General features: G+C 39.7%; 1 protein-coding gene across 9 annotated transcripts in view; it reads left to right on the top strand.

Annotated features, from left to right (window-relative positions):
• Positions 1-21123, top strand: part of RGS7 (regulator of G protein signaling 7) — a 501339-nt gene that overhangs the window by 207024 nt on the left and 273192 nt on the right. For all 9 annotated transcript variants that reach the window (XM_044762807.2, XM_044762806.2, XM_070501516.1 and 6 more), the window contains exon 3: positions 19897-19993. In XM_044762807.2, the coding sequence (XP_044618742.1) occupies positions 19897-19993 (97 nt within the window). The remainder of the gene's footprint in view (positions 1-19896; positions 19994-21123) is intronic.

The following is a 21123-nucleotide window of genomic DNA, read 5'->3' as shown; positions in this document are numbered from 1 at the left end:
TGTTAAAACTGGAAAGGGACTTTGGTTCTATATAGGGCGTTGTTTTAGACAAGGATTTACTCCAAATCCTTCTTTGGAATTCTATGATATAAATAGATAGATAGATAGATAGATAGATAGATAGATAGATAATTTTATTTTAAGTGTGGACATAAATGAAGACCACCCAAAAGAGAGCGAATACAGGATATTTACTCGGAGCTTGCTTAGCAAGGGGATCAGCCACCATCACTCACACTTGGCAGATACTCAGAGTCAGACAGGGAGTGGGAAAGCTTTATAGCAAAAGCAGGGAATCTTCAGCTGCGCCCTAGTGCAGGCTGCTGGCTTGGAGAAGCTGGAGATGGGCCTCTGGTCTGACCGGCTTGGGGAGCGTGTTTAGCTCGCTTCTGGTTGTCCGAGTTGGAAGCAGGGGCAAACCTTAGGGAAGTGGTGGTCATTGTCCAGGTCCTGACTTTTCCGGGCTCCTGGCTGCAGAGCGTGTGACTTGATTTCCTGGGCTGGTGGCAGCGGTGGTGGGTCAGAGGTCTGCTGTCATAAACGGTCTGGCCGTTGTCTCTTTGTGTATTCAGCATCTCAAAAGGTACTGTGCAGGATACAGATACAGATGTAATTAAATCCTTATTTATCTTCAAGAAACTTCCAGTAAAAGAGAGCAGAAGAAATAAAAGATGCACACAGATGACTATACTTTAATACAGAGTGCATCCTAAGAAGGGAACAAAGAAAGTCATAATAGCCACTCAGAAACTAGGACAGTCCCACTTCGGAAAGAGTGTCGTCTCAGGGTCTGCCCAGAAAGAAAGAAGGAGGACAAATGTTGACAAGCACACGTTCCGTCAAGGAAGTGGCATTCTCATTTTACAGGGAAAGAGACTAAGGCTCAGAGAGATTAAATTACTTTCCAAAAATCTTTCAGCAAGTGACAGAGCTGACGTTTCCACCTGGTTCTGCTGGACAACAAAGGCCACATACTTCCCACTCCTTGTTCCCAAAGTTGTATACCCATGAGGCTATCAGAATGTTAAGGAAGCAGGTGCAGTTTTCAAAAATATCTAATATTTTAATTGTTTCTCTAAGACAATAAAAAGCCAAGATATTGTTTTCAGTATTTCACCTACAGAAAGTACAGCTCCCCAAGTTTCTGGTGATGGGTAGAGAGGTGCAGAAATGGGCGACTCTCGATGGAGCGTGTTTCAAACTCTCCAGGAGTCTCTGTGGGACTTAGACTTGTTGGAAGGGGAAATAGTTTCCATGATGCCACATCACTGCAGTTTCATCTAATGTGGCCGGACAAATTTGCAGACTGGTTCACGCCCATGGAACGCTGGGCAAGTCCCGGCCCGCTCAGCCTCTCTTTCTCATCAACAGCGTAGGAGACAACATGACACATGGCAAATTCGAGAAGGACAGTTGTCTCCCAACATTTGTCCTCTGGTGAATAATAACATCTTCAAAATGTTACCGCTTGGTGTATTTGTTAAAAATATACTCTTTCAAAACTTGTTTACAAGATTATCCAATATTTCAAGTTGTGAATAATTATTGAATGTGTATTGTGTTTGCCTCTTTTTAAAATGGATTCCATTCGTAACCTTTAGAAATATCCTAAAGCAGCACTGATTGAGCTGGGTGCAAGGTAACAGGGTTTCGTGGTGGACGTGTTATCTCCACGTTATCGGGAACTTGATCCGGGGCCCCATCTTTTCTGATAAATAACTATGGGGGAAATCTCATCTTACAGTGAAGCATATTTGATAACACCTAATTTGCACAGTTGTTATGAAGGTTGAATGAAATAATGTGTGTGGAGTACCAGTCTCATATTTAGTGCACAATAAATATTTCTTTGCCCCTTTTCTTTTTTCAAGCTTGATTACACGTTCTCGAGCCTCCTGACACTCGAGATTAGTTCAATAAGTCTTACAGCCGCCACAAAAAGGTTGTTTTTGAGTATGCTTTATAAGTGTTTCTTGTTGGAGCACCCTTAGTGTAATTCTCATTAAGGATCTTACTGTTGATTCAATACAAATTTGATGAGTCAAACAATGAAAAGACTGAACAGAAATAGTGTGTGAGACACACATAAGTGTATACATATATGTGTGTGTGTATGTATATCTATGCTATGTGTATGTATGCATACACACACACACGCGTACATAGCATATCAAATAGCAAACACTGGGAGTGAGAAACTTAATAAAAATTTTAGATCATACTTAATTTAGAAAGCAACGCAGAGCCAACAAAGACCTGTTAGCATCTGTGTGGGTGGGGTTGGGGTACGTATAATGAATGCGCTGACTGCTTTGACGTGTGCTTTAGGAAGGTTGATCTGGCAGCTTATCCAGAAAGGAATGATTGGAGGAAGCAGTGGCCAGAAGTGGGAGAGTAATCAAGGATCCGTGGCTGCATATGGGCGGCGGAGGGATGTGCAGGGGCAGCAGCACGAGAGAAGCATCAGATGCAAAAATGTGTGTATGTTGAGGTGGGAGGCGGTGTTCAGAAATTCACGACATGACTGAAATTCCAGCGTAGGTGACTTGGAAAATGGAGACATTCGCAAAAATAGGAAAGTTAGCAAGAAGAGATCGTGGTGAGACGAAGAGATAAATTAAGGTTTTCAAAATCTTCACGTTTTTGTCCAAATACTTGTTGTAGTATATGAACAGATAGAGCCCTCTCCTCTCAAAAGTGAAATTCTTGGCCCTTCATATATCACTCTTCAACCCATCTCCATACAAAAGGAGTGTGCAAACACTCGCCCCAAATCGCTAACCACCTGCCCACTAAAGAAAGACTGGAAGCCAGGCTCTTCAGTTTACACACTAATGTCTCATATTTTTGTCTGTTTAGGTGTGTGAACAGTATCATTACAGTAATCACAGCATTCCATAAACCTAAGTTTGAATCACACTTCCCTCCCTTACCAGCTATGTGGTTCTTACTTCCTATGTGTGTTTCTTCATTTATAAAATAATAATGATACTTATACCATAGCTTTTTCATTGTGAGAATCTAGCTAGCTAGTGTGTGTGTAGGCTTATATCATATTAAGTTATAATATTCCTGTTCAAAAACAGCAGCCATAATATCAGATGAACTTTGTGAATTCTCAGAATAAATGACTGTAGGACTTTCTACTAAGGAAATATGCAAAGAATGTGAGTAGAGTAATAGCACTACTCTGTGAGTTTACAAACTGCTTTCACGTGCATTATCTCATTGGATATTTACAAACCCCCTGGCAATTATTATTTGTTCTTTTTGCACATGAAAGATTTTTTTTCTCATGATCACACACATAGCTTGATTCCAGGTCTTCTGGTTCTAAAGGCCTTGTTCTCCCATTACATATATTTCATGCCCTCGTTAGCCATTGCCTTCTGCTCACAAGGGAATCAGCACATCTAATGACTTTGGCAGATATCCAATCAAAGCTTTTCAGATGTGATTATATATGCAGATGCACATGCATGTATGTGTGTATATGTACATATATATATGCATGCATGCACGTGGGCGTGTGTGTGTGTGTTACAGGGCACATTAAGTCATCCCTGAAATGTAGAGTTGCCTATTGTAAAGAAAACCTACGCTCCTCCCCTGTGTCTCTCCTTTACTCTCACACGACTACCACACTCAACACTTTGGGCACCAGATGTGTGGCTTTTTTCCCACACCAAGTAATTCTGTGTGACAACAGCTTAGTGTCCTACAGTTTAATTCAATTCTGACACTATCTACCAGGAGATAGTGTCAGATCCCATAGGTTAAGGGCTCGGTCCTGCAAGACTGATCCCCCTTTAGATGCCAATCACAAGCAGTAGGTGCCCAGGTTACCCATTACTTCTGTTCAGTTTGGTTACAAATCAGAGGTTCCCGTGACCCTGCCCTCCTTTGGATTCGATTATTTGCTAGAACAGCTCACAGAACTCAGGGCAACACTTACTTGTGTTTACTGAGTTATTATAGAATAAAGGATACAGCGAACAGCCAGAACAGGGCAAGGTCTGGGAGGGTCCTAAGAGCAGGAGCTTCTGTCCTCATAGAGGTGCATTGTACCATCCTTTCAGCATGTAGATCTGTTCACCAATCTAAAAGCTCCCTAAACCCTGTACTCGGGATTTTTATGGAGGCTTCATCACACAGGCATGATCAATTATTACTCTTTTCCAGCACCTCTCCCCAAATTCCAAGGTTCCAATCACGCTTGCTCTTTCTGCTGGCCAGCCGCCATCCAGGAGCCCGCCAAGTGTCACCATTAGAACAAAAGACACTCTTACCATCCAGGAAATTACAAAAGATTCAGGAGCTCTGTGTCAGGAACCAGGGTCAAAGACGAAATATTAGAACAAGAGATGCTTCTGGTACTCTTATCACTTAGGAAATTACAATGGTTTTAGGAGCTCTGTGCCAAGAACTGAAAGCAGAGACCAAAATATATATTTTCTCTTATTTCACACCTATCCTTTAAAAATGTGCTGAGCATTCCATTAACACCCACGTCCAACAAAGGATCCATACAAATTCCTATATATATAAAATGTGGAGTAAGATTCCTTTTTCTCCTGTGTAACCATATTTGCCAGTCCATCCCAGCTACCTCTTTCTCCCCTAAATGGCACCTCCACTACGATTCCCTTCCCCTGGATTCTCTTTTCCCTTCAGACAACTCTGTGTTACATAAGTCATGCTCTGTCACATTTTACCTTCCTTCTTTGTAATGCTAGGTAATTGTCCAAGGTTAATTTCTATTTTCCCTGCTTGGCATGTATCTCTATCGTTGCCTCGGCAGCACACGCATTACACAGCATGTGACACTGTACTTTGCAATAAGGAATATTGGCTTCCAGGAGAAAGGCGCTATGCAGTGAACGATGTATCCTGCCTAGGGTTAAATTATGCACAATGGACACTGAGCTCTTCCCCAGTCTTTTAAGTGAATGGATGCTTTTAGCGTTTATGTCTGTTTCCTCAGTATTTTATGTCTAAGCTTTAGTCGCATTCATTGGAAGATGGAATGCATTTAGGAACTGAATGGAATACAATTAAGAATTGAACTACTGATAACTTAATAGACATGAACGGAAAAAAGGAATCATCAAATTACAAATTTCCAATATGCATTGTCAATCCTCTCATGTTTCCCAAGGGACGCAACTTAGCTTTTAGCATCAAATGGTGTTATTTATACATATGCATAACATTCAAAGAAACACTATAGATTATGGAAAATAGACAGTTTTTGCCTGTGAGACACTATATAATGTGGCTCTTTTTTGCATGTAAGGGTGTATTTTGCAGGGCAAATTAGACCCCCGAGAACTAACGGTTGTAAACTTCATACATTTTAAAAAGTCTGGAGGGGAAGTGTAGTTGATGTAAGGACTATTCCTTCAAACCTGCATTAACAAGTGGTTACATCCCATAATTATGTTAGACACACGTATAAATAATATAATAATATATTGTCATAACGCTACTGTATTTTGAACTATTTTTAAGGCAGTGCATGTGTTTCAGAAAACAACGGAACACAATTAGGTTTCAAATGAGGCTTTCTGGCTAGTGCGGTGGAACAGCCTGGAGTCAGCCATAGAGCATGGTGCTGGGTCGGCCATGACATTCTGACGTCCATGTTCTAACTATAAGATAACAGACACAGGCTGTCCAGGAATAAGCAAGGCGAGCTCCTTGTTTTTCTTTCATTTTTTTCATAAAATTGTTGAGAATTGTCAGGAAGAAGGCAGCCAGGAGTTCTGATTTCCTTGGCACCCATGGGGAAAACAAAATCATGAGGGATAGAAAAGAATCAGATATTGGACTAGAAGTTATACGTTTACGTGTCTAGGCTAGGACCTACTTTGCTTAGGGATCTTCCATAAACCAGTCTACTGTGCATCCTAGCTTCTCTCTTGAGAGTAGAGGAGAATGAATGAATAGTTGCACTAAGCCCTGTGCAGAGAGCTTTCTTTCATAGAGGGATCAGCAAGAAGGAGGGAATCTTGTCAAATACCCATCTCCAGCCTTCCACATGTAAAAGGGGAATCAGAAAAATCATATTGAATTTTCTCTTCTTTACAGCTAACTGTTCAGTGGGTTGGAAACATCAGTATGGCTGTTCAAATATTTCTGAAAAATAAAATCCATTTTAACTGTAATGCCTTGAATTGGCAGCACTAGCAAAAGTATAGTTAAACGGGAAATTTTCTTTTCCTTTTGCCTTTCTACAATTTACTCATGGATCTCAAAAGAATTCTAGGAAACTGAAATTTAAAAATCAATCTAAGAAATAAGTAAACCGAGGAATGTCACACAGAGCAAAAGATCAGGCAGCAGCAAAAACCAATTTAACACATTGAAAAGCATGAAATGTAAGGCAAATAGCCAAATCACCATGCGTATATTTATTTTTAGTGTGTGCATCTGCAGTAGATAAGCCTTCATCGTTGGCATAATTATGCTTTTACCCTTGTAAAGCATTTTACCCTTACCTTCAGGTTATAATCCTTTTTTAAAAAGAATTTTAAATGGGACTCACAGACAGGGTATTAATTCTTAGACTAAGCGGGCTGGGTGAACCTAGGCCAAGCACTGCTCATATATGGTGGCCGTGACTGCAGGTCGTTCTTTGATCCCTCCCGGTAAAACCATGCTGAAACCACCCCAGAGACATCTCTGAGGCTCCATTTCACAAAAGAAGTTGTCATAAAATCAAATGACTTAAGGAAGAGGTCTTGATATCACATCATTAAAATATGTACTCTGGGCCCTTTTGCCCACACTCCATCCAGAGCCCTCACATTTCCTGTCCGTGGAAGCAGAGCACAGCTATTGCTGTGGCGCCAAAGACAGCCCTGCGGGCACTGGCAGTCAGGTCCTGTCCACCACAGCGCTCTCGACCAGAATTTGCTGAGAACAGTAGGCTCTCACCCCTGAGGGATCCACTGTAGGTGATAAATTCACTTCTCTCCTATGCATTTGGAACGTCGCTAGTCCTCTACCAACCTGGAGGGAATTGAGAAGATAATCACTCACATCATATTCTGAAGGGCTTAATTCTCTCCTAGAATCCCTGTTGCCAAAGGAGACTGGAGAGGGCATGACTGCATTTGGCATTGTCGTTTGCATTTTTGCAAAAGAGGAGCCCAATCCCGGGGAACCTGCATGTGAATGAAAACACTGGACAAGCCTCTGTTCTCAGTCCTGGAAAGGACCTCACACCTCTGTCTCCCGGGCCCTGGCAAGGAAGTTCAGATTCAAAGTCTTCAAGCAGCAAATGGGCAAAGAGCTGTCTTGCGTTTCCAGGTGGAAAAGCAGAGCACTGTGGGGTGAATGCAGGCGGCTGCTCTCCCCAACTGGGAAGGCTTGCCCTGCATTCCTGCCTTGATCGGTGCTGCGGGGACACTGGTCTCTTACATTTCCTTCCTGAATGCGCCTTCCCTCCCGGTCTTGAACCTCCTGACTGTTTTCTGTCTATGAAGCCTCCCTGACAGTGATTGGACTCAGAGAACTTAACTTCACGTTTACAGCCCTAACCAGGCGAAGGGGATAGAAAGGATAAAAAAAGTGCGTATGAGATCAAAAGGACCAGCTCATTATTCTCTTAACTACTTATTACTTTACCACTCACTGCTTAATCTTCTGAAATCAGGATTCAGCTCCCCTTAAGAAGACTCCGGGACACATGCTCAGTGACTTAAAGGTAATATTCATAATAATATTTGACAGTTTTTGGAACACTGTCATGTACATATAGATCTTACCCACCAAACCACCAGGCTAACTTGTATACATATATATAATTTGATCCTCATTGAACATGAGCTGTGAGTAACATTATCTCCATTTAAAGACACAGAGGCTTGAAATGGGGGACTTCCCCAAGATCACTTAACTAATATGCCACCTAGCTGAGTCTTAAACTTAGCCTCATTTCCTTATTTCACATTTGACCTGGACTGCATAGCGTCTTCCATTGTCTCTTGACATTTTACTAACTTTGAAGCTTTATGTGTTCAAATTAATTGTGATAGATAGCTTTGCCTGACTTTCTGCCTCGCTTGTTCTATTCCAGTGCTCCTGACATTGTTTCCACATTATGCCAAACGTTGGCATGAAAATTTTGCAAGGAGGAGAGACCTTGTAAGAAAAACTTTTAGATCATTTACTGAGAAACTCTGTAGATTCTTAAGTAGAAATAATGAATGCACGACATTATCTTTCACTGAATGATAAAACATGGCATCCATATTCTTGTGTTTACTTTTAGGTTGATTTCTGTACTGCTACCCACCTTATTCTCTAGCCAAAAAAATGACTGATGTAGGCTTGATGATATGAGAACTTTTTAATTAGGCTAAGAGGAAGAAAAGAGAGAGTAAAATACATTCAGATTTTTATTCTTTTTCCTGCTACTTAAACACGAATGTTCTACTTGAGTACAATGACGTTCTTGGTCACAAATATGGGTATTTATAAGTCTGTAGATGGGTCAACTTAAGTGCATTTTCCAGTTTGTAGGTAACTCTGTGATGAAACCAAATTATAAGTTAAACAACTTTTATGTTTTAACGTAACAGCTGAAATGAATATAATGTCTCCTGATTTAAATTCGTTCTTTCCTTCGTAGCCGTTCACAAATTCATCCAGATCTTTTCGAAACCATTCAGATTTTCTGTAATCAAGTGATGACTTTAATGACTAGTAATTTGGACGTAATTCTTTTTCTAAGAGCTCAAAAATATTTCACAGGTGACACTCACTCTTTGAGTGGTAGATATGAACGTTCTTAAACTATAATAGAAGATTTAAAAACATAATGATCCCTGAGAGCGTAGGTACCTAGGAAACAAAGCTGACCGGATTTCTCCTAAAGGATCATGTGAGGACAGGTGAGAATCACTGGCCAAAAGGGTGAAGGACGAAGGACAATGTCATGGAAATCTGATGGAAGCTCCCTTTGTTTTAAAAGTTCCCAGGAACGAAATTTGCAACTTTGTATGGTATTTATAGAATCACGGGAGTGTTCTAGGCCTTTAGCAAATGTGGCATTTTCTGAATCATAAAACACCATGATGAGAGAGCTTTCTTTCTACCAATAGTTAAGTCTGTTGATCTCAATTAATTTATGTGGATGACAGAGATGCTGTAAGTCCATCGCACAAGTTTGTTCTTAGTCTCTGGTTTTCAAGGTAGGAGGGAGAAGGAAGGAAGTGTGTATTCCTATCCTGCCAAGTGTGAAGGGGTTGGAGGTACAGAGAGAATTTATTTCGCAGCTGTCTGGAAACGGGCCTGTGGTGCCCCATGGTCAGCAATCGACTGGTTTTTCTTTATCAATATCAGGCAGGGTGGGCACTGCAGAGGGAAGTACTGCGTAGAGAACCATGCAAAAGGGTGGGCCGACTTCTCATGGAAAGAGAGATGAGGCAGTGAGGATCAGAATTTATAGATTTATATACGATGATATGATAAAGAAGGCATTAGTCACTAAATTCTAAAATTCCAAGATCACGGGGCTTCTCTTAAACTTGAGTGGGGCAAATATTAAATCATAGGAACTATGACTTCAGGCAACAGGTAATTTACATACAGAATTTATTAACCAAGGAGCTAGGAAACTTAAAGTCTTCAAAAAGGTTTGGATGAATTTATGAACAACAAAGACATAAATGGCTATGAAGAAGAGCTGAGATTTAAATCAAAGAACTGAAACACTAGATAATTCTCACATTCTAAAACCATTGTTAAACTACTGTGCTTTGTGACAGTATTGCGCAGCCTCTGGCCTTTAGTGAGACTATGTTAAAGTGGCATGCTCAGTAGAGAGCCCCTTGGCACCTCTCGTTGGCCCTTCCTGCCAACCTAAGAGGATTATTATCCCGGGCGTATTCTGCATTTTCTACCTTTTTCTCTCACCCAAATCAACACTGTCGTTAGATACTTTTTTCCTAAGTATTCATTGACAATATTATTTTAAGAAAATGACAGGTCTATCTTTGTTAAATCCTGAAGGTTGCTGACTTTCAAGTTAATTCCCGAAGCTAAAATAGAAGAGTTCATCCAAAATCAGACACCTGCATCAATGAGAACGTTCATAAAAACACTTTTCACTTACCAGGAGTTTGGTCTCTCCTGAGAGAGGGCTGGTGATCAGATTATTGATTCTGTCTACCAGGGCTATAATGAGGTGTGATTAATTTAAAAATAATGTAAACAATTTAGTCCATTAGCTCTGAATTTAAAAGATGAACATAAAGGTAATTTCTAGGTAGACCAGTTCAGTTGCTGAAGCCCACTGGCAATTGTACAGAAGGTTTACACACAGGAAAGAGGCAGTTGGGGACATTTGACCCCCAAATATGTGACAATGGATGTTTGAATAAAGGACTTGTACAATATTTTAATGCTATTAAAATGAGAATTCTCAAATAATCCACATTTTAACAAAAGAATTAATTATAAAGGTAATACATGCTCATGGCTTAAAAAAAAATACCAAAAAACACACAAACAGCACAGAAATATATAATGTAAAAAATAGAGGACCTCCACTCCCAAATCCTCATGGTCCATGCCCAGATAGCAAATTAGGAAAACATTTATAATCTAAAGGGAATGATAAATAGGTATCAAGTTAACTTATATGTGAGTCATATAAAGTAAAGTGGGAGTAAATATCAAAAAAGAATTACAAATAGGTTTATCTGTGAGTTCAAAAGGAGCTTTGATTATATTCATTTGGAATGAGAGAGTAGGAGACAGGATTAGGGGAGACTTCAGTCAGAAAGGAAACTTTGAAGTGGTCCTAGGCGTATAATTGGGTTTCCTCAGCCTGAGACAGGAAAAGAAGGAGGACATAACTGACAGAAGGAATAGGATGTGAGAAGGTGAGCCTGATCATGTTTGGAGCATGAGGTAGAGTGAGACTTTATAAGGTGGTATGATCGTTTCGGATCTTACTATGGAGGAATTTGAATAGTCATTTAGCTTACAGAGAATTCATAGGATTTTCAGGTCAATCAAAATTTTTAACAAGAAATGAAATCTTCAGACTTGTTCCTGAATTAATTTTGGGATTCATCAACTGAGTGGACTGATATGAGTGCAAATAGGAGTCCATTGCAGAGAGGATGTCAAGCAGGTGTCGATGCAAATAATCCATAACCAATCTGAAATTCAAAGTTGGGGTGAGTTTATTCTGAGCCAGATCTGAGGAGTAGCCCAGGGCCTTCCTTCCCCAAGGAAGGAAGGGCACCAAAGAGGTGGGGTATACAGACTGGTTATATACCATCTTGGAACAAAGAGCACACATCACATATGACAGGAATGTCCCATTTACAATTGTAACAAGATGTTTAGCTGGCACAGCAGATCAGTGGTCAGCAGGTCAGTGGTCACAAGGTGAGTACAGCAGGTTGGTAATTAATCCTTAGCTCCCAGGAAGGGATGCTTATCCTTCAAGAAATGCTGATATAGGGGGAAGCTACATCCCTATCTTTGAGGGCATCATTCTTGTGTTTGCGGCATGGTATATATTTAAACCAGATGTGCAATGCAGGCCCAACTGGCCACGCCAGGCCCTTTTGGAAAAACAAGGTCAAGCCGAATTAGGTTTAAACCAAATTCCTTCCTCATATGCTCCAATGTATCCTATTGCTTTTAATTTATTTATCACAGGCTATGCATGAACTAGGTTGATGACAAAGGTGGAAATGGGTTTGCGAGTCACTTACAAGGCACCTTTCAGAGAGATTAAAATAGTTGGATGGAGGGCAGCAGGAGAGGAAGTGTTCCAATACCATTCATCATCCTAAGCAAGAGTCTTGCTCATTCCCATCCTGAAGGCGAGGATGAAGCAATTGATTAAGGTATTCGCATGTTCTGCATGCTCCTTCTCTTTCCGTCTCTTTATCTGCCTACCCTCTAGGCTCAGCTTACTCTGATCTTTCCCATGAAGCCTTTCTCTGATATTTCAGGAGACATTGACAACTGTGCTACTTGAACTCTGACTGCAGTAGAGATTAGCCATCAGGCTCCTTTTGAAAGTTAAACAAGTGACACCTCACAGGAACGAAATAAATTCTGCAAACCTAAGTTACTCCATCATATGTATTTAACACCCTTGGGGTTTTCTGCTTCATGGGCAAATACTACCATGGCCAAGACTCCATGTAGACTAGCCAAGTGGCTTCTCAGGTCACTTATTTCCCTCTTTCTTTTTTGTAGCTGTGAAAACTCCTCCAGTTTATTTGCTTGTCTTTCCCAAGGTCCTTCTCCACATCAAGTTTTGTCTTTCTTTGGTTCTCTCTTGTTATTAACAGCCTCTCTCTCCCCCCACCAGACAGCTTACATTTTTTTTCCTACTATACGATCCTACCCCTCTGCCTTTCAATAGATTTTCTGTCTTGAATAAAGCTGGAGTGAACACCATTGTTTTGTCTGCCAAGCACCCCTTTCAACTCCATCCTTCACACTTCCGGCAGCACTATAAAGCAGAGTTTTGGCTCAAATTTCGGGTATGGGAATGAGAGGGAGGAGCAGTTTCTCCCTGGGTTCTCGGATTATAAACTATAAAGCTCAGAAGGCAGGGGCAGCCATGTTTCCTGCTCCTGGCTTTGGAGAACTAAGAGAAGCTTCTGGGCTGAGGAGAAAAGTGAGACAGACACAAGAAGGGGAGCCAAAATGAAGTACAGAGGGAGTGTCTGCCTCAGCCATGCCTGAGACCCACTCACACTCTGAACTTGGAGTTACACAAACATTCCACGATGCTCACAACGCATGTCCTTGTTTGTGCCAATTTAAGTTATGATTCTGTCACTTGTAACCCAAATAATCCTAAGAAATGCAATGAGCATAGTTTATTATTTAGAGTAAAAGTCATATTCCTTGAGATGGATGAGAGAAATGCTTTAGTTAAAAACAAACAAAAAACGTTCATGAATCAGAAAAAAATCTTCCTCTACTTCTGGAAAATCACAAAATCATAAAATCTCGATGTTATCGCTTTTGAAAAAGTAAATCTATATTCAAGATGAACGAGGACAGAGTTACATGTAACTAGATTTTACCAGTTTATATTTTTAGTCATAATTATTCATGAAAATGGTAGCTTTTTCGTATGAAAATAGTAATTAATTCTGAGTGAAGATACTATCATCATCTACAGCATGGGGGAAGTTCATATCAATCAGAAACAGCTTTAACTGAATTTTTGCTGCAGAAAACAGTTTGGGTCACAAATTGTAATCTCATTATTCTTATTTAACCTTTATTAGAGGCGACTCTGCTTTCTCTGCTCTCACACTGAATTCAGAAGTGCAAATGATGTTCCGCCTTAGAAAGGCTTCCTGAAGGAAGAATTATAGGCAGATTTAAATTATGCAGTACCTGCCACCACCTAATTGCCTAAGAAATCCAGACAGCAATTAGTGATCATTCCTCCCATTTTCACAGCTAGCATTTAAAATGATGGTTGCACACAATAATTTGAAAGTATGTGTACATAGGAAAAATTCCACTCAATTCGTCTGTTCAGTCTCATTTATATTTCCAAATGCCTGTGCTTAGTGGTGGGTTACAATAGGCTGTTGGAAAACTTCCTTTGAAATTTTGATTGATTCATTTCTCTTTCAGAACTGCAGAGTACAAAATGTTTTCACTCTACTTTATATGAATGCTTCGTCTACGATCAGGGTGTCTCTGTAAAGCTATCGGCTTAATGAAATCAATAATACTGATATTATGATAAAGTTCTGGCAAATACAGCTACAAGTAAATTTAATTAAACTTCCATCACTGTCTAGAACATTAGGGAACTAGAAAGATGTCAAGGCAGTGATTTTGTTTTCATCAGTATGTGGGAGTCCCCTGTCTGGCGGGCCCCTCTTGAGTAATTAAGAACTCTCCTCAAAGATGCACCTGCATCATGAGCTCTCGCTTTCATTCCTCTGAGTGTGCAGGTGGGGAATGTTTAACCAGAGTGATGTTTGAAATGCATCACAAGCATTGAAGTGACATCTAAACTATGCCAAAGGAAAAGCTAATTATGAATTCCTGAGAAAAGAGCAGTGTATTGGAGTTCAATAGCTCCATCAATAGTTCATCCTGAGAGCTTACACATGACGGTGAACTTGAGTGTCATATCTGCAAGCAGAAAGACAGCCTCATAAGCAGCCACTGATTTATCCTCATGTTTTTTGTTTATTTGTTTATTTTTTGTGTGAGGAAGATTGTCCCTGAGATAACATCTATTACCAATCTTCCTCTTTTTCCTTGAGGAAGATTGCTTCTGAGCTAACATCTGTGCCAATCTTCCTATGCTTTATGTGGGACGCCACCACAGCGTGGCTTGATGAGTGGCGTGTAGGTGCATGCCCAGGATCTGAACCTGCAAACCTCAGGCCTCCAAAGCAGAGTGTACATACTTAACCACTATGCCATTGGGCCAGCTCCTACTCTCATGTTTTGAAATAAGAAATTGCTCTAATAAACTCCCTGCATTGAATGGAACAGAAAGAATAAGAATGTGTTAGCTTATAGTACATTGAGACTGTCTGTTCCACTATTTCTGAGTCAGCCTATTTTTTCACCAAATGTTAGATCAAAAGAAAAAAAGCATTTCAAACATCTCAAGATAAAATCTTAAATGAATTTAACTGGTACTTATGCTTTGGGTCTCTCAGGAAAATCAAATACGTGCAGTAAACAAAAATTCAACATTCTCCCCCACCACCGCCCCCTTTTTCTTGAGTCTCTCTTATGGGCCAGGCACTTTATATATTAGCAATACAAAAATGGGTAAGGTGAGATTTCTTTCCTCAAAAAGTTCACATCTAAGGGAAAACAGATGATTATAAGATAGTAATAGTAACTAAAATGTGAAGCGTTCTGTAACAGAGGTATAAAAAAGTTTTGAACAAATTGAGCCATAGATATTCTCAAAACTACTTTGCAAGAGACAATTGTTTCACTTTTATCACATATAGAGAATAAGTTTTCATAGAAAAAAGATTACTTTGGCAAAGAGTACTCAATCTCAATTCAATTTTTTGATCTTCTAAAGAACTTCAAGGGGCAAATTCATCAAGAAAATATGAGAGCAGAGACATTTTCATTTTGCCAAAAATGGATGCAATCTCATTTCCCCCTTTCTTCTAAATACTATTTTTGTTTAGTTTACATAGTCCTTGCTTATATGCAAAAATATTCTTCTTGACATTTCTTTTAATCAAATCCCCTATCTTCAGGGGATAACATAAAACCAGTCTTCTACAGGAAATCTAAGAGAGAACTTGCCCACGGGTGTCTCTGTCTACTTTATGAGCGACAGTTTGTTGCTTCTAATAAATATTTGACATGTGACCACAGCTGTCTTTGCCAGCTAGATTGTAAAAGAAAGAAAGGATCTGTGGCTTCCTAGTAGAGTGATGAGAGAAGAAACTTATGTTGATGAGGATGATGGTGATGGTGATGAAGATGATGGTGATGATGATGATGGCGGTATCATGGTAAACATTTAATTAACGTTGTTTCGTTAATCCTCACCCATGATAAGATATATAGTATTATTATTATCTTCATCTTACAGATGAGAAAATTGAGTCTTAGACTGATAAAGTAACATACCTGTTCATATAGCTTGTAAGTAGCACAGTAGGATTCACACTCAGATCTGACTGGCCTAAACGTACGCTTTAATCATTCTACTCTTTGCATTGAAATTAAAGTCTGCTGACAGTTGGAAGCAAATGTATTTGTAAAAGTCTTGTTCAATTTAACAGGTTCTTCTGTTTGTCTCTGAGAGGGAATTGGCTCTTTGGCTTAAGTAAGGAAATTTACCTAGTTCTGAACGCTGATGATTATTTTCAGATGTCAATAATTTTGTAGCTAGAAGAAATCTTACAGATCATCTTCTTCTAACCTCTTATTTTAAGGGTGAAGAAAGTAAGACTCAGAGAGAGCCTCAGTGACTCGAGGCATGCCCAGCTGCCCTGTCTACAGTCCTGTGTTTTGTTTTCCCATGCTCAGAGTGTCCTGACCCTCAGAAAGAGCCTTATGAGAGTGAAAACACACTCTAACCCTTTACAGCCCAGTGCCATCCTTATGAAAATAGATAGATAATTGACAGATAGATGTGTGTGTGTGCATCATCTTTAGGGATGCTTGAGATATCTGAATCTTTTGACCTTAAATTAAATTGTCCCAAAGATTTTACCATTTATTGAAGTTACTTTTTATAGGCTCTCATCCCTATTTCTGTCCAGCTCGCTCTACTAGTTGGTCTGCTTTTAGTGTTCTCCTTCTCATCCAGTTTGCTGTTGCTAACAGTGGGAAAGCAGATAATCAAGTATGTTAAAGCCATGCTTACTATAATAATCGATAGAGTCTGAGTGAATGTTTAAGGGAGCGTCAGTAAATAAAGCGGATGGTTTATATGTGGACTTTGTGATTGACTTGAGCTTTTAGAAACCACATTTTTTTTTCTTTGCTTTCATTTTTGTTTTATTTTGTTCTTTGGTTTGTTTTTTGCTCATTCTAGGCCATGGTAAGGTTCACGGATAAATCACATCTGAATAAAGATAAAAACAGCTGAATACATTTCTAGGATCACATTTTCAGTCTAGAACACAAATCCTATGTTTACGTGGAGTTTAAATGTTTTTCGGTTGTGGCAGTTATAGCTCTGAAAAAATGGAAGATTTGAAAAACAACCACAAAGGTCTCTTTCAATTCCCAGATTCCTAATCTTGCTCCTTCTGGATTCAATGAACTGAGAGGTGGGTGCCTTTGCAGAGGAAACTCTTCAATGCGTAGCGGTGCCCCCTAATCCAGCCCCCAACCAGAGGTGATTGTTGCCACTCCCCGGGGTGCTGAGGTGATTAAAGTGGGAGTCAGAGAGGTTTCCATGTCTGTCTGATCCGGCCTGCTTTAAACCATTAAGCTGATAATACAAGGGCTTACAGGCTGATACCAGGCAAGGCAAAGCAGCTTATTCTTCATTTCTGAACATTGTGTCAGGTGAGTGAAGGGCAAATAGTGACAAAATAAAAAGTCACAAAAATGTATCTATTTTCATGTTTCTGTACTTAGATGAGATATCTTTATTACATAAAAAGAAGTGGGGAATTTGTTATTTTGGGGGTGTTTGGGGGCCTGATAAAGAGAAAACTTCCTTTTCTACCTGAATTTGAAACCAATCGAGAAACACAGCCGAAGAGTAAGGCAGAGGGCTCACAGGGTCACCTTGATCACTGATAAAGCTATTATTGAAGAGAGTTTGTGCACATGCCAGCTTTAGTCCTGACGCCCAATCTGAACAGACCCACCCACCCACTTGGGCAGGCCTCTCCAGATCAGCAAAGTTGGAAGTGGGCTTCCCGATAGAAAAGGAATGGGCTAATTATTAGGGAAATGTAAATCAAAACTACAGTGAGATATCACCTCACATCTGTCAGAATGGCTATAATTAACAAGACAAGAAATAACAAGTGTTGGAGAGGGTGTGGAGAAAAAGGAACCCTCATACACTGCTGGTGGGCAGGCAAACTGATGTATCCACTATGGAAAACAGTAGAGAGATTTCTCAAAATATTAAAAACAGAAATGCCATGTGATCCAGCAATTCCACTACCGGGTATTTGTCCAAAGAACATGAAATCAATAATTCACAAAGGTATATGCACAGTTCATCACAGCATTATTCACAAAGGCCAAGACTTGGAAACAACCCAACTGCCCATCAATGGATGAATGGATAAAGAAGATGTGGTGTGTATATACAATGGAATACTACTCAGCCATAAAAAAACCCAAAATTGTGCCAATTGCAGCAACATGGATGAAACTTGAGGGTATTATGCTGAGTGAAATAAGTCAGATGGAGAAAGACAAATACCATATGATTTCACTTATATGTGAGAGATAAACAAACACATGGATAAAGAGAACAGATTAGTGGCTCCCAGAAGGGAAGGGGATGGGGGAAGGTGAAAGGGGTAAAGGGTCACATATCTATGGTGACAGAGAAAAACTGGACTGTTAGTGGTGAACACGATACAGTCTTTACAGAAACTGAAATATAGTGATGTACACCTGAAATTTACACAATGTTATAAGCCAATATGACTTCAATAAAATAATTAAAAGAAAGAAAAGAAAAAGGATGGACCCTACAGGCCAATTCCTCATTCCTAACTCTTCTACCTGATAAGTCAGTCCCCCTCCTTGAAGTGGAATGAGTCAGGGGGCAGAAAGAGGCAGCAGGATTAGGCTAATGGTGCTCCCTCCACATGAAAAGGAAACATAAAGGAGGCAGGATAAGCATCCCCAAGTATTAGGGGTGTGCATGGACATTTAACGTCCAATGTTGATTGTCCATTTACATTCTGTGCTTTATGTATGCTGTATCATTTAACCTTAAAATACTTTATCCCACCTCAGCCCCAACCCAACCCCAAGAACACTGTGAAGGAGATACTATAAATACTATTATCACATTTTACAGATGAGAAAACTAAGCCTCGGAGAGGTCACGTAACTTGCTCCAAGTAACATGGATGATAAGGAGAAGAGCCAAGGGTCAGATGCAGACCTATCTTACTCTCAAACTCTTTCTCCTCACATCCCAGTTATTTCTCATGCTAATAAATTACATAATACTTATCCAGGCAAATATGTTTCTTAGTTGAAAAGCATTCTGAAGCTGTGTTGATGAGAATTGGATAAGTCATTAATATAAAGTTTAGACTGTGATTTTTTAACTTTTTATTTTGGAATAATTTGAGACACAGAAATAATGCAAAAATAGTACAGAGAATTCCCATATACCCTAATGTTAACCTCTTATATTTTTCTAGCATAATTATCCTAATCAGGAAAATGAAATTGGTACCATGCTATTAACTAAACTACAAATCTTACTCAAATTTCAGCATTGTTTTCAATATTAACTGTGAATTTTTTGAGGGCAGGAATTGTATTGTATTCATTTTCATGTCATAATGCTCAGTGATGAATCTGGTCTAGAGTCAGTGATCAGTAACTGTTTGTGCAATGAATAAATAAGGAATGGATGTTGAGTTCTATTCTACCAATGTGCATGTGTTTGTGCATATATGTGCACCACAGTTTAGAAGCACACAAGGAAAGTCTGAGGCTATGATGTCAATGAATATTATTCAGAACTAAATTCCATATTAGACTTTGGAAAGCACAGCCCTTTAAAACTGTGACAATTTTTCAAAAAGCAAAAGCAAGTGTATCAACCAGATTGAGAGAAGGCTAGATACCGTGGAATCCGCTAACTGGGCAGAGGGCTATTCACTGTATTATGCATGTATGTGTGCATGCGTATTTCCTATCATACCTCAGTAAAGGCCTGGGAAGGAGAAGCAGCAATGTGGCAATCAGTCTTGATTCCTAGGCAGGTTTTACAAGTTTAACCTAAACCAAAACACTGAAACTCTCTTGCTTGAAGAGGAAATCCAAGCAGAGGCTTTTAAGTTTTCCATTTTCTTTCTCACTGAGTTCAGTAGAGATAATATTAATGAAGTATGAATTTTGCTGTGAAAATGGTTTCTGACAACTTCAAAAATAAACACTCATTTATCTCAAACTTTGTAACCAAAAAGTGTGAAACTAGGAGAGAGGCAATATTCAAAGCACAAAATTCCCCTTAACAGCTTAATGGACTCTAAAATGGCCACTTTTCTTGCTGTTTTCTCTATTATCTTTTAACCAAACTAAAAATATTAATGTGACAAAGTGTAGAAAGGCATCTAGATGGCGTTATTCTTAGTTGGAAAAAACTGGTGTCAAAATTGTTATAATTGGTTTTTCTCAAAAGTTCAATTTATAAAAGGTTTTAATTATGTTATTATTGTTATTTAGATGGAAGACGTCATAGCACGCATGCAAGATGAAAAAAATGGAATTCCCATCCGTACTGTCAAAAGCTTTCTTTCCAAGATACCCAGCGTCTTCTCTGGTAAGTTTGCACTGTGGCTCTACTTTGTCCAGCATCTTTCGCTTAACTATTTCAATCTCTTCTAGCTGTTCACTACTGAAACTCTTTCTCTAATTCATTATTCAATAACTATTTACAAAATGCTTATGCCATATTCCAAATCATGTTGGACTCTTCAAATGGTACTAAAACAAAACAAAAAAACAAAAATCATGACGCTACTCTAATTGAAAAGACATAATGAACAAATGTGAAATAACAGAAAAGAGTATGAAAATAAAGACATATGAAACAATGTGAGGTAGATTGCATATAGAAGTTAGGAGGGTGAAAACAATCAATGAGGAGTCGGGAGAAGGTTCCTGAAGAGCAGTGATGAACTGAGTTTGGAAAATGAGGAGCCATTTCAGCTTCAAGAACACTACTACCACCAGATGTGCGTGCAGAACTTGAAGTGGTCACACTGCTGAGGACAGGATGGAGAGACAGGAACCAGTGGAGTGGGGTCAGATATGAGAGTCTTTGGGTGCTAAGGGTCTGACATCCAGGGAGTGAAGGAATAGAGAGGAAAAAGCATGAGGATTTGGCGGATAAAAGAGGACATGATCCAGTGGTTTTTAGGTTTTGTTGTTTAATTGGGTGACTGTGAGATAAAGGAATCATTATCAGAAATAGGAAAACCCCACAGGTTTGATTGGAAGTGGCTGGAGGAAAGGGATAGTAATCAGTTAGAAGTCAGTGCCTTGGCTCCACGAGACAGTGAATGCCCATGCCGTGGGGACTTGGGCGTGCTGGGTCCTGGGCTGGCACAGCTTAGAGGAGAGGCAGAGCCAAACAGACTCAAGCCTGAGCAGCGAGTGAGGAGGCTGGGGCCCAGCACATGGAGGGGAGGGGCTTGGTGGGATTGATTAACAGGAGTTGTGTGACGCTTCCTCACGAACAAGGATCCAAAGAAGACCCTGATCAGGAGGGCTTCAGCCTCGATGAGAGGGTAATAATTAGGACCAGAATACAAATAAGCAGGCCCAGATGTTGGTGTTTAATAGCTGCATTGCTCTCAGATGAAAGAGAGAGGGAGCATGGAGCCGATGAGAACTGCAATAGAATGACATTTTGCTCTAACAAGATGTCTCCCCTTTTTTCCTGTTACT

The sequence above is a fragment of the Equus asinus genome, chromosome 30 (genome assembly GCF_041296235.1).
Source record: "Equus asinus isolate D_3611 breed Donkey chromosome 30, EquAss-T2T_v2, whole genome shotgun sequence".
Taxonomy (NCBI): Eukaryota; Metazoa; Chordata; class Mammalia; order Perissodactyla; family Equidae; genus Equus; species Equus asinus.
The sequence above is the reverse complement of the archived record's forward strand: the minus strand, read 5'-3'. Positions and strand labels throughout refer to the sequence as shown.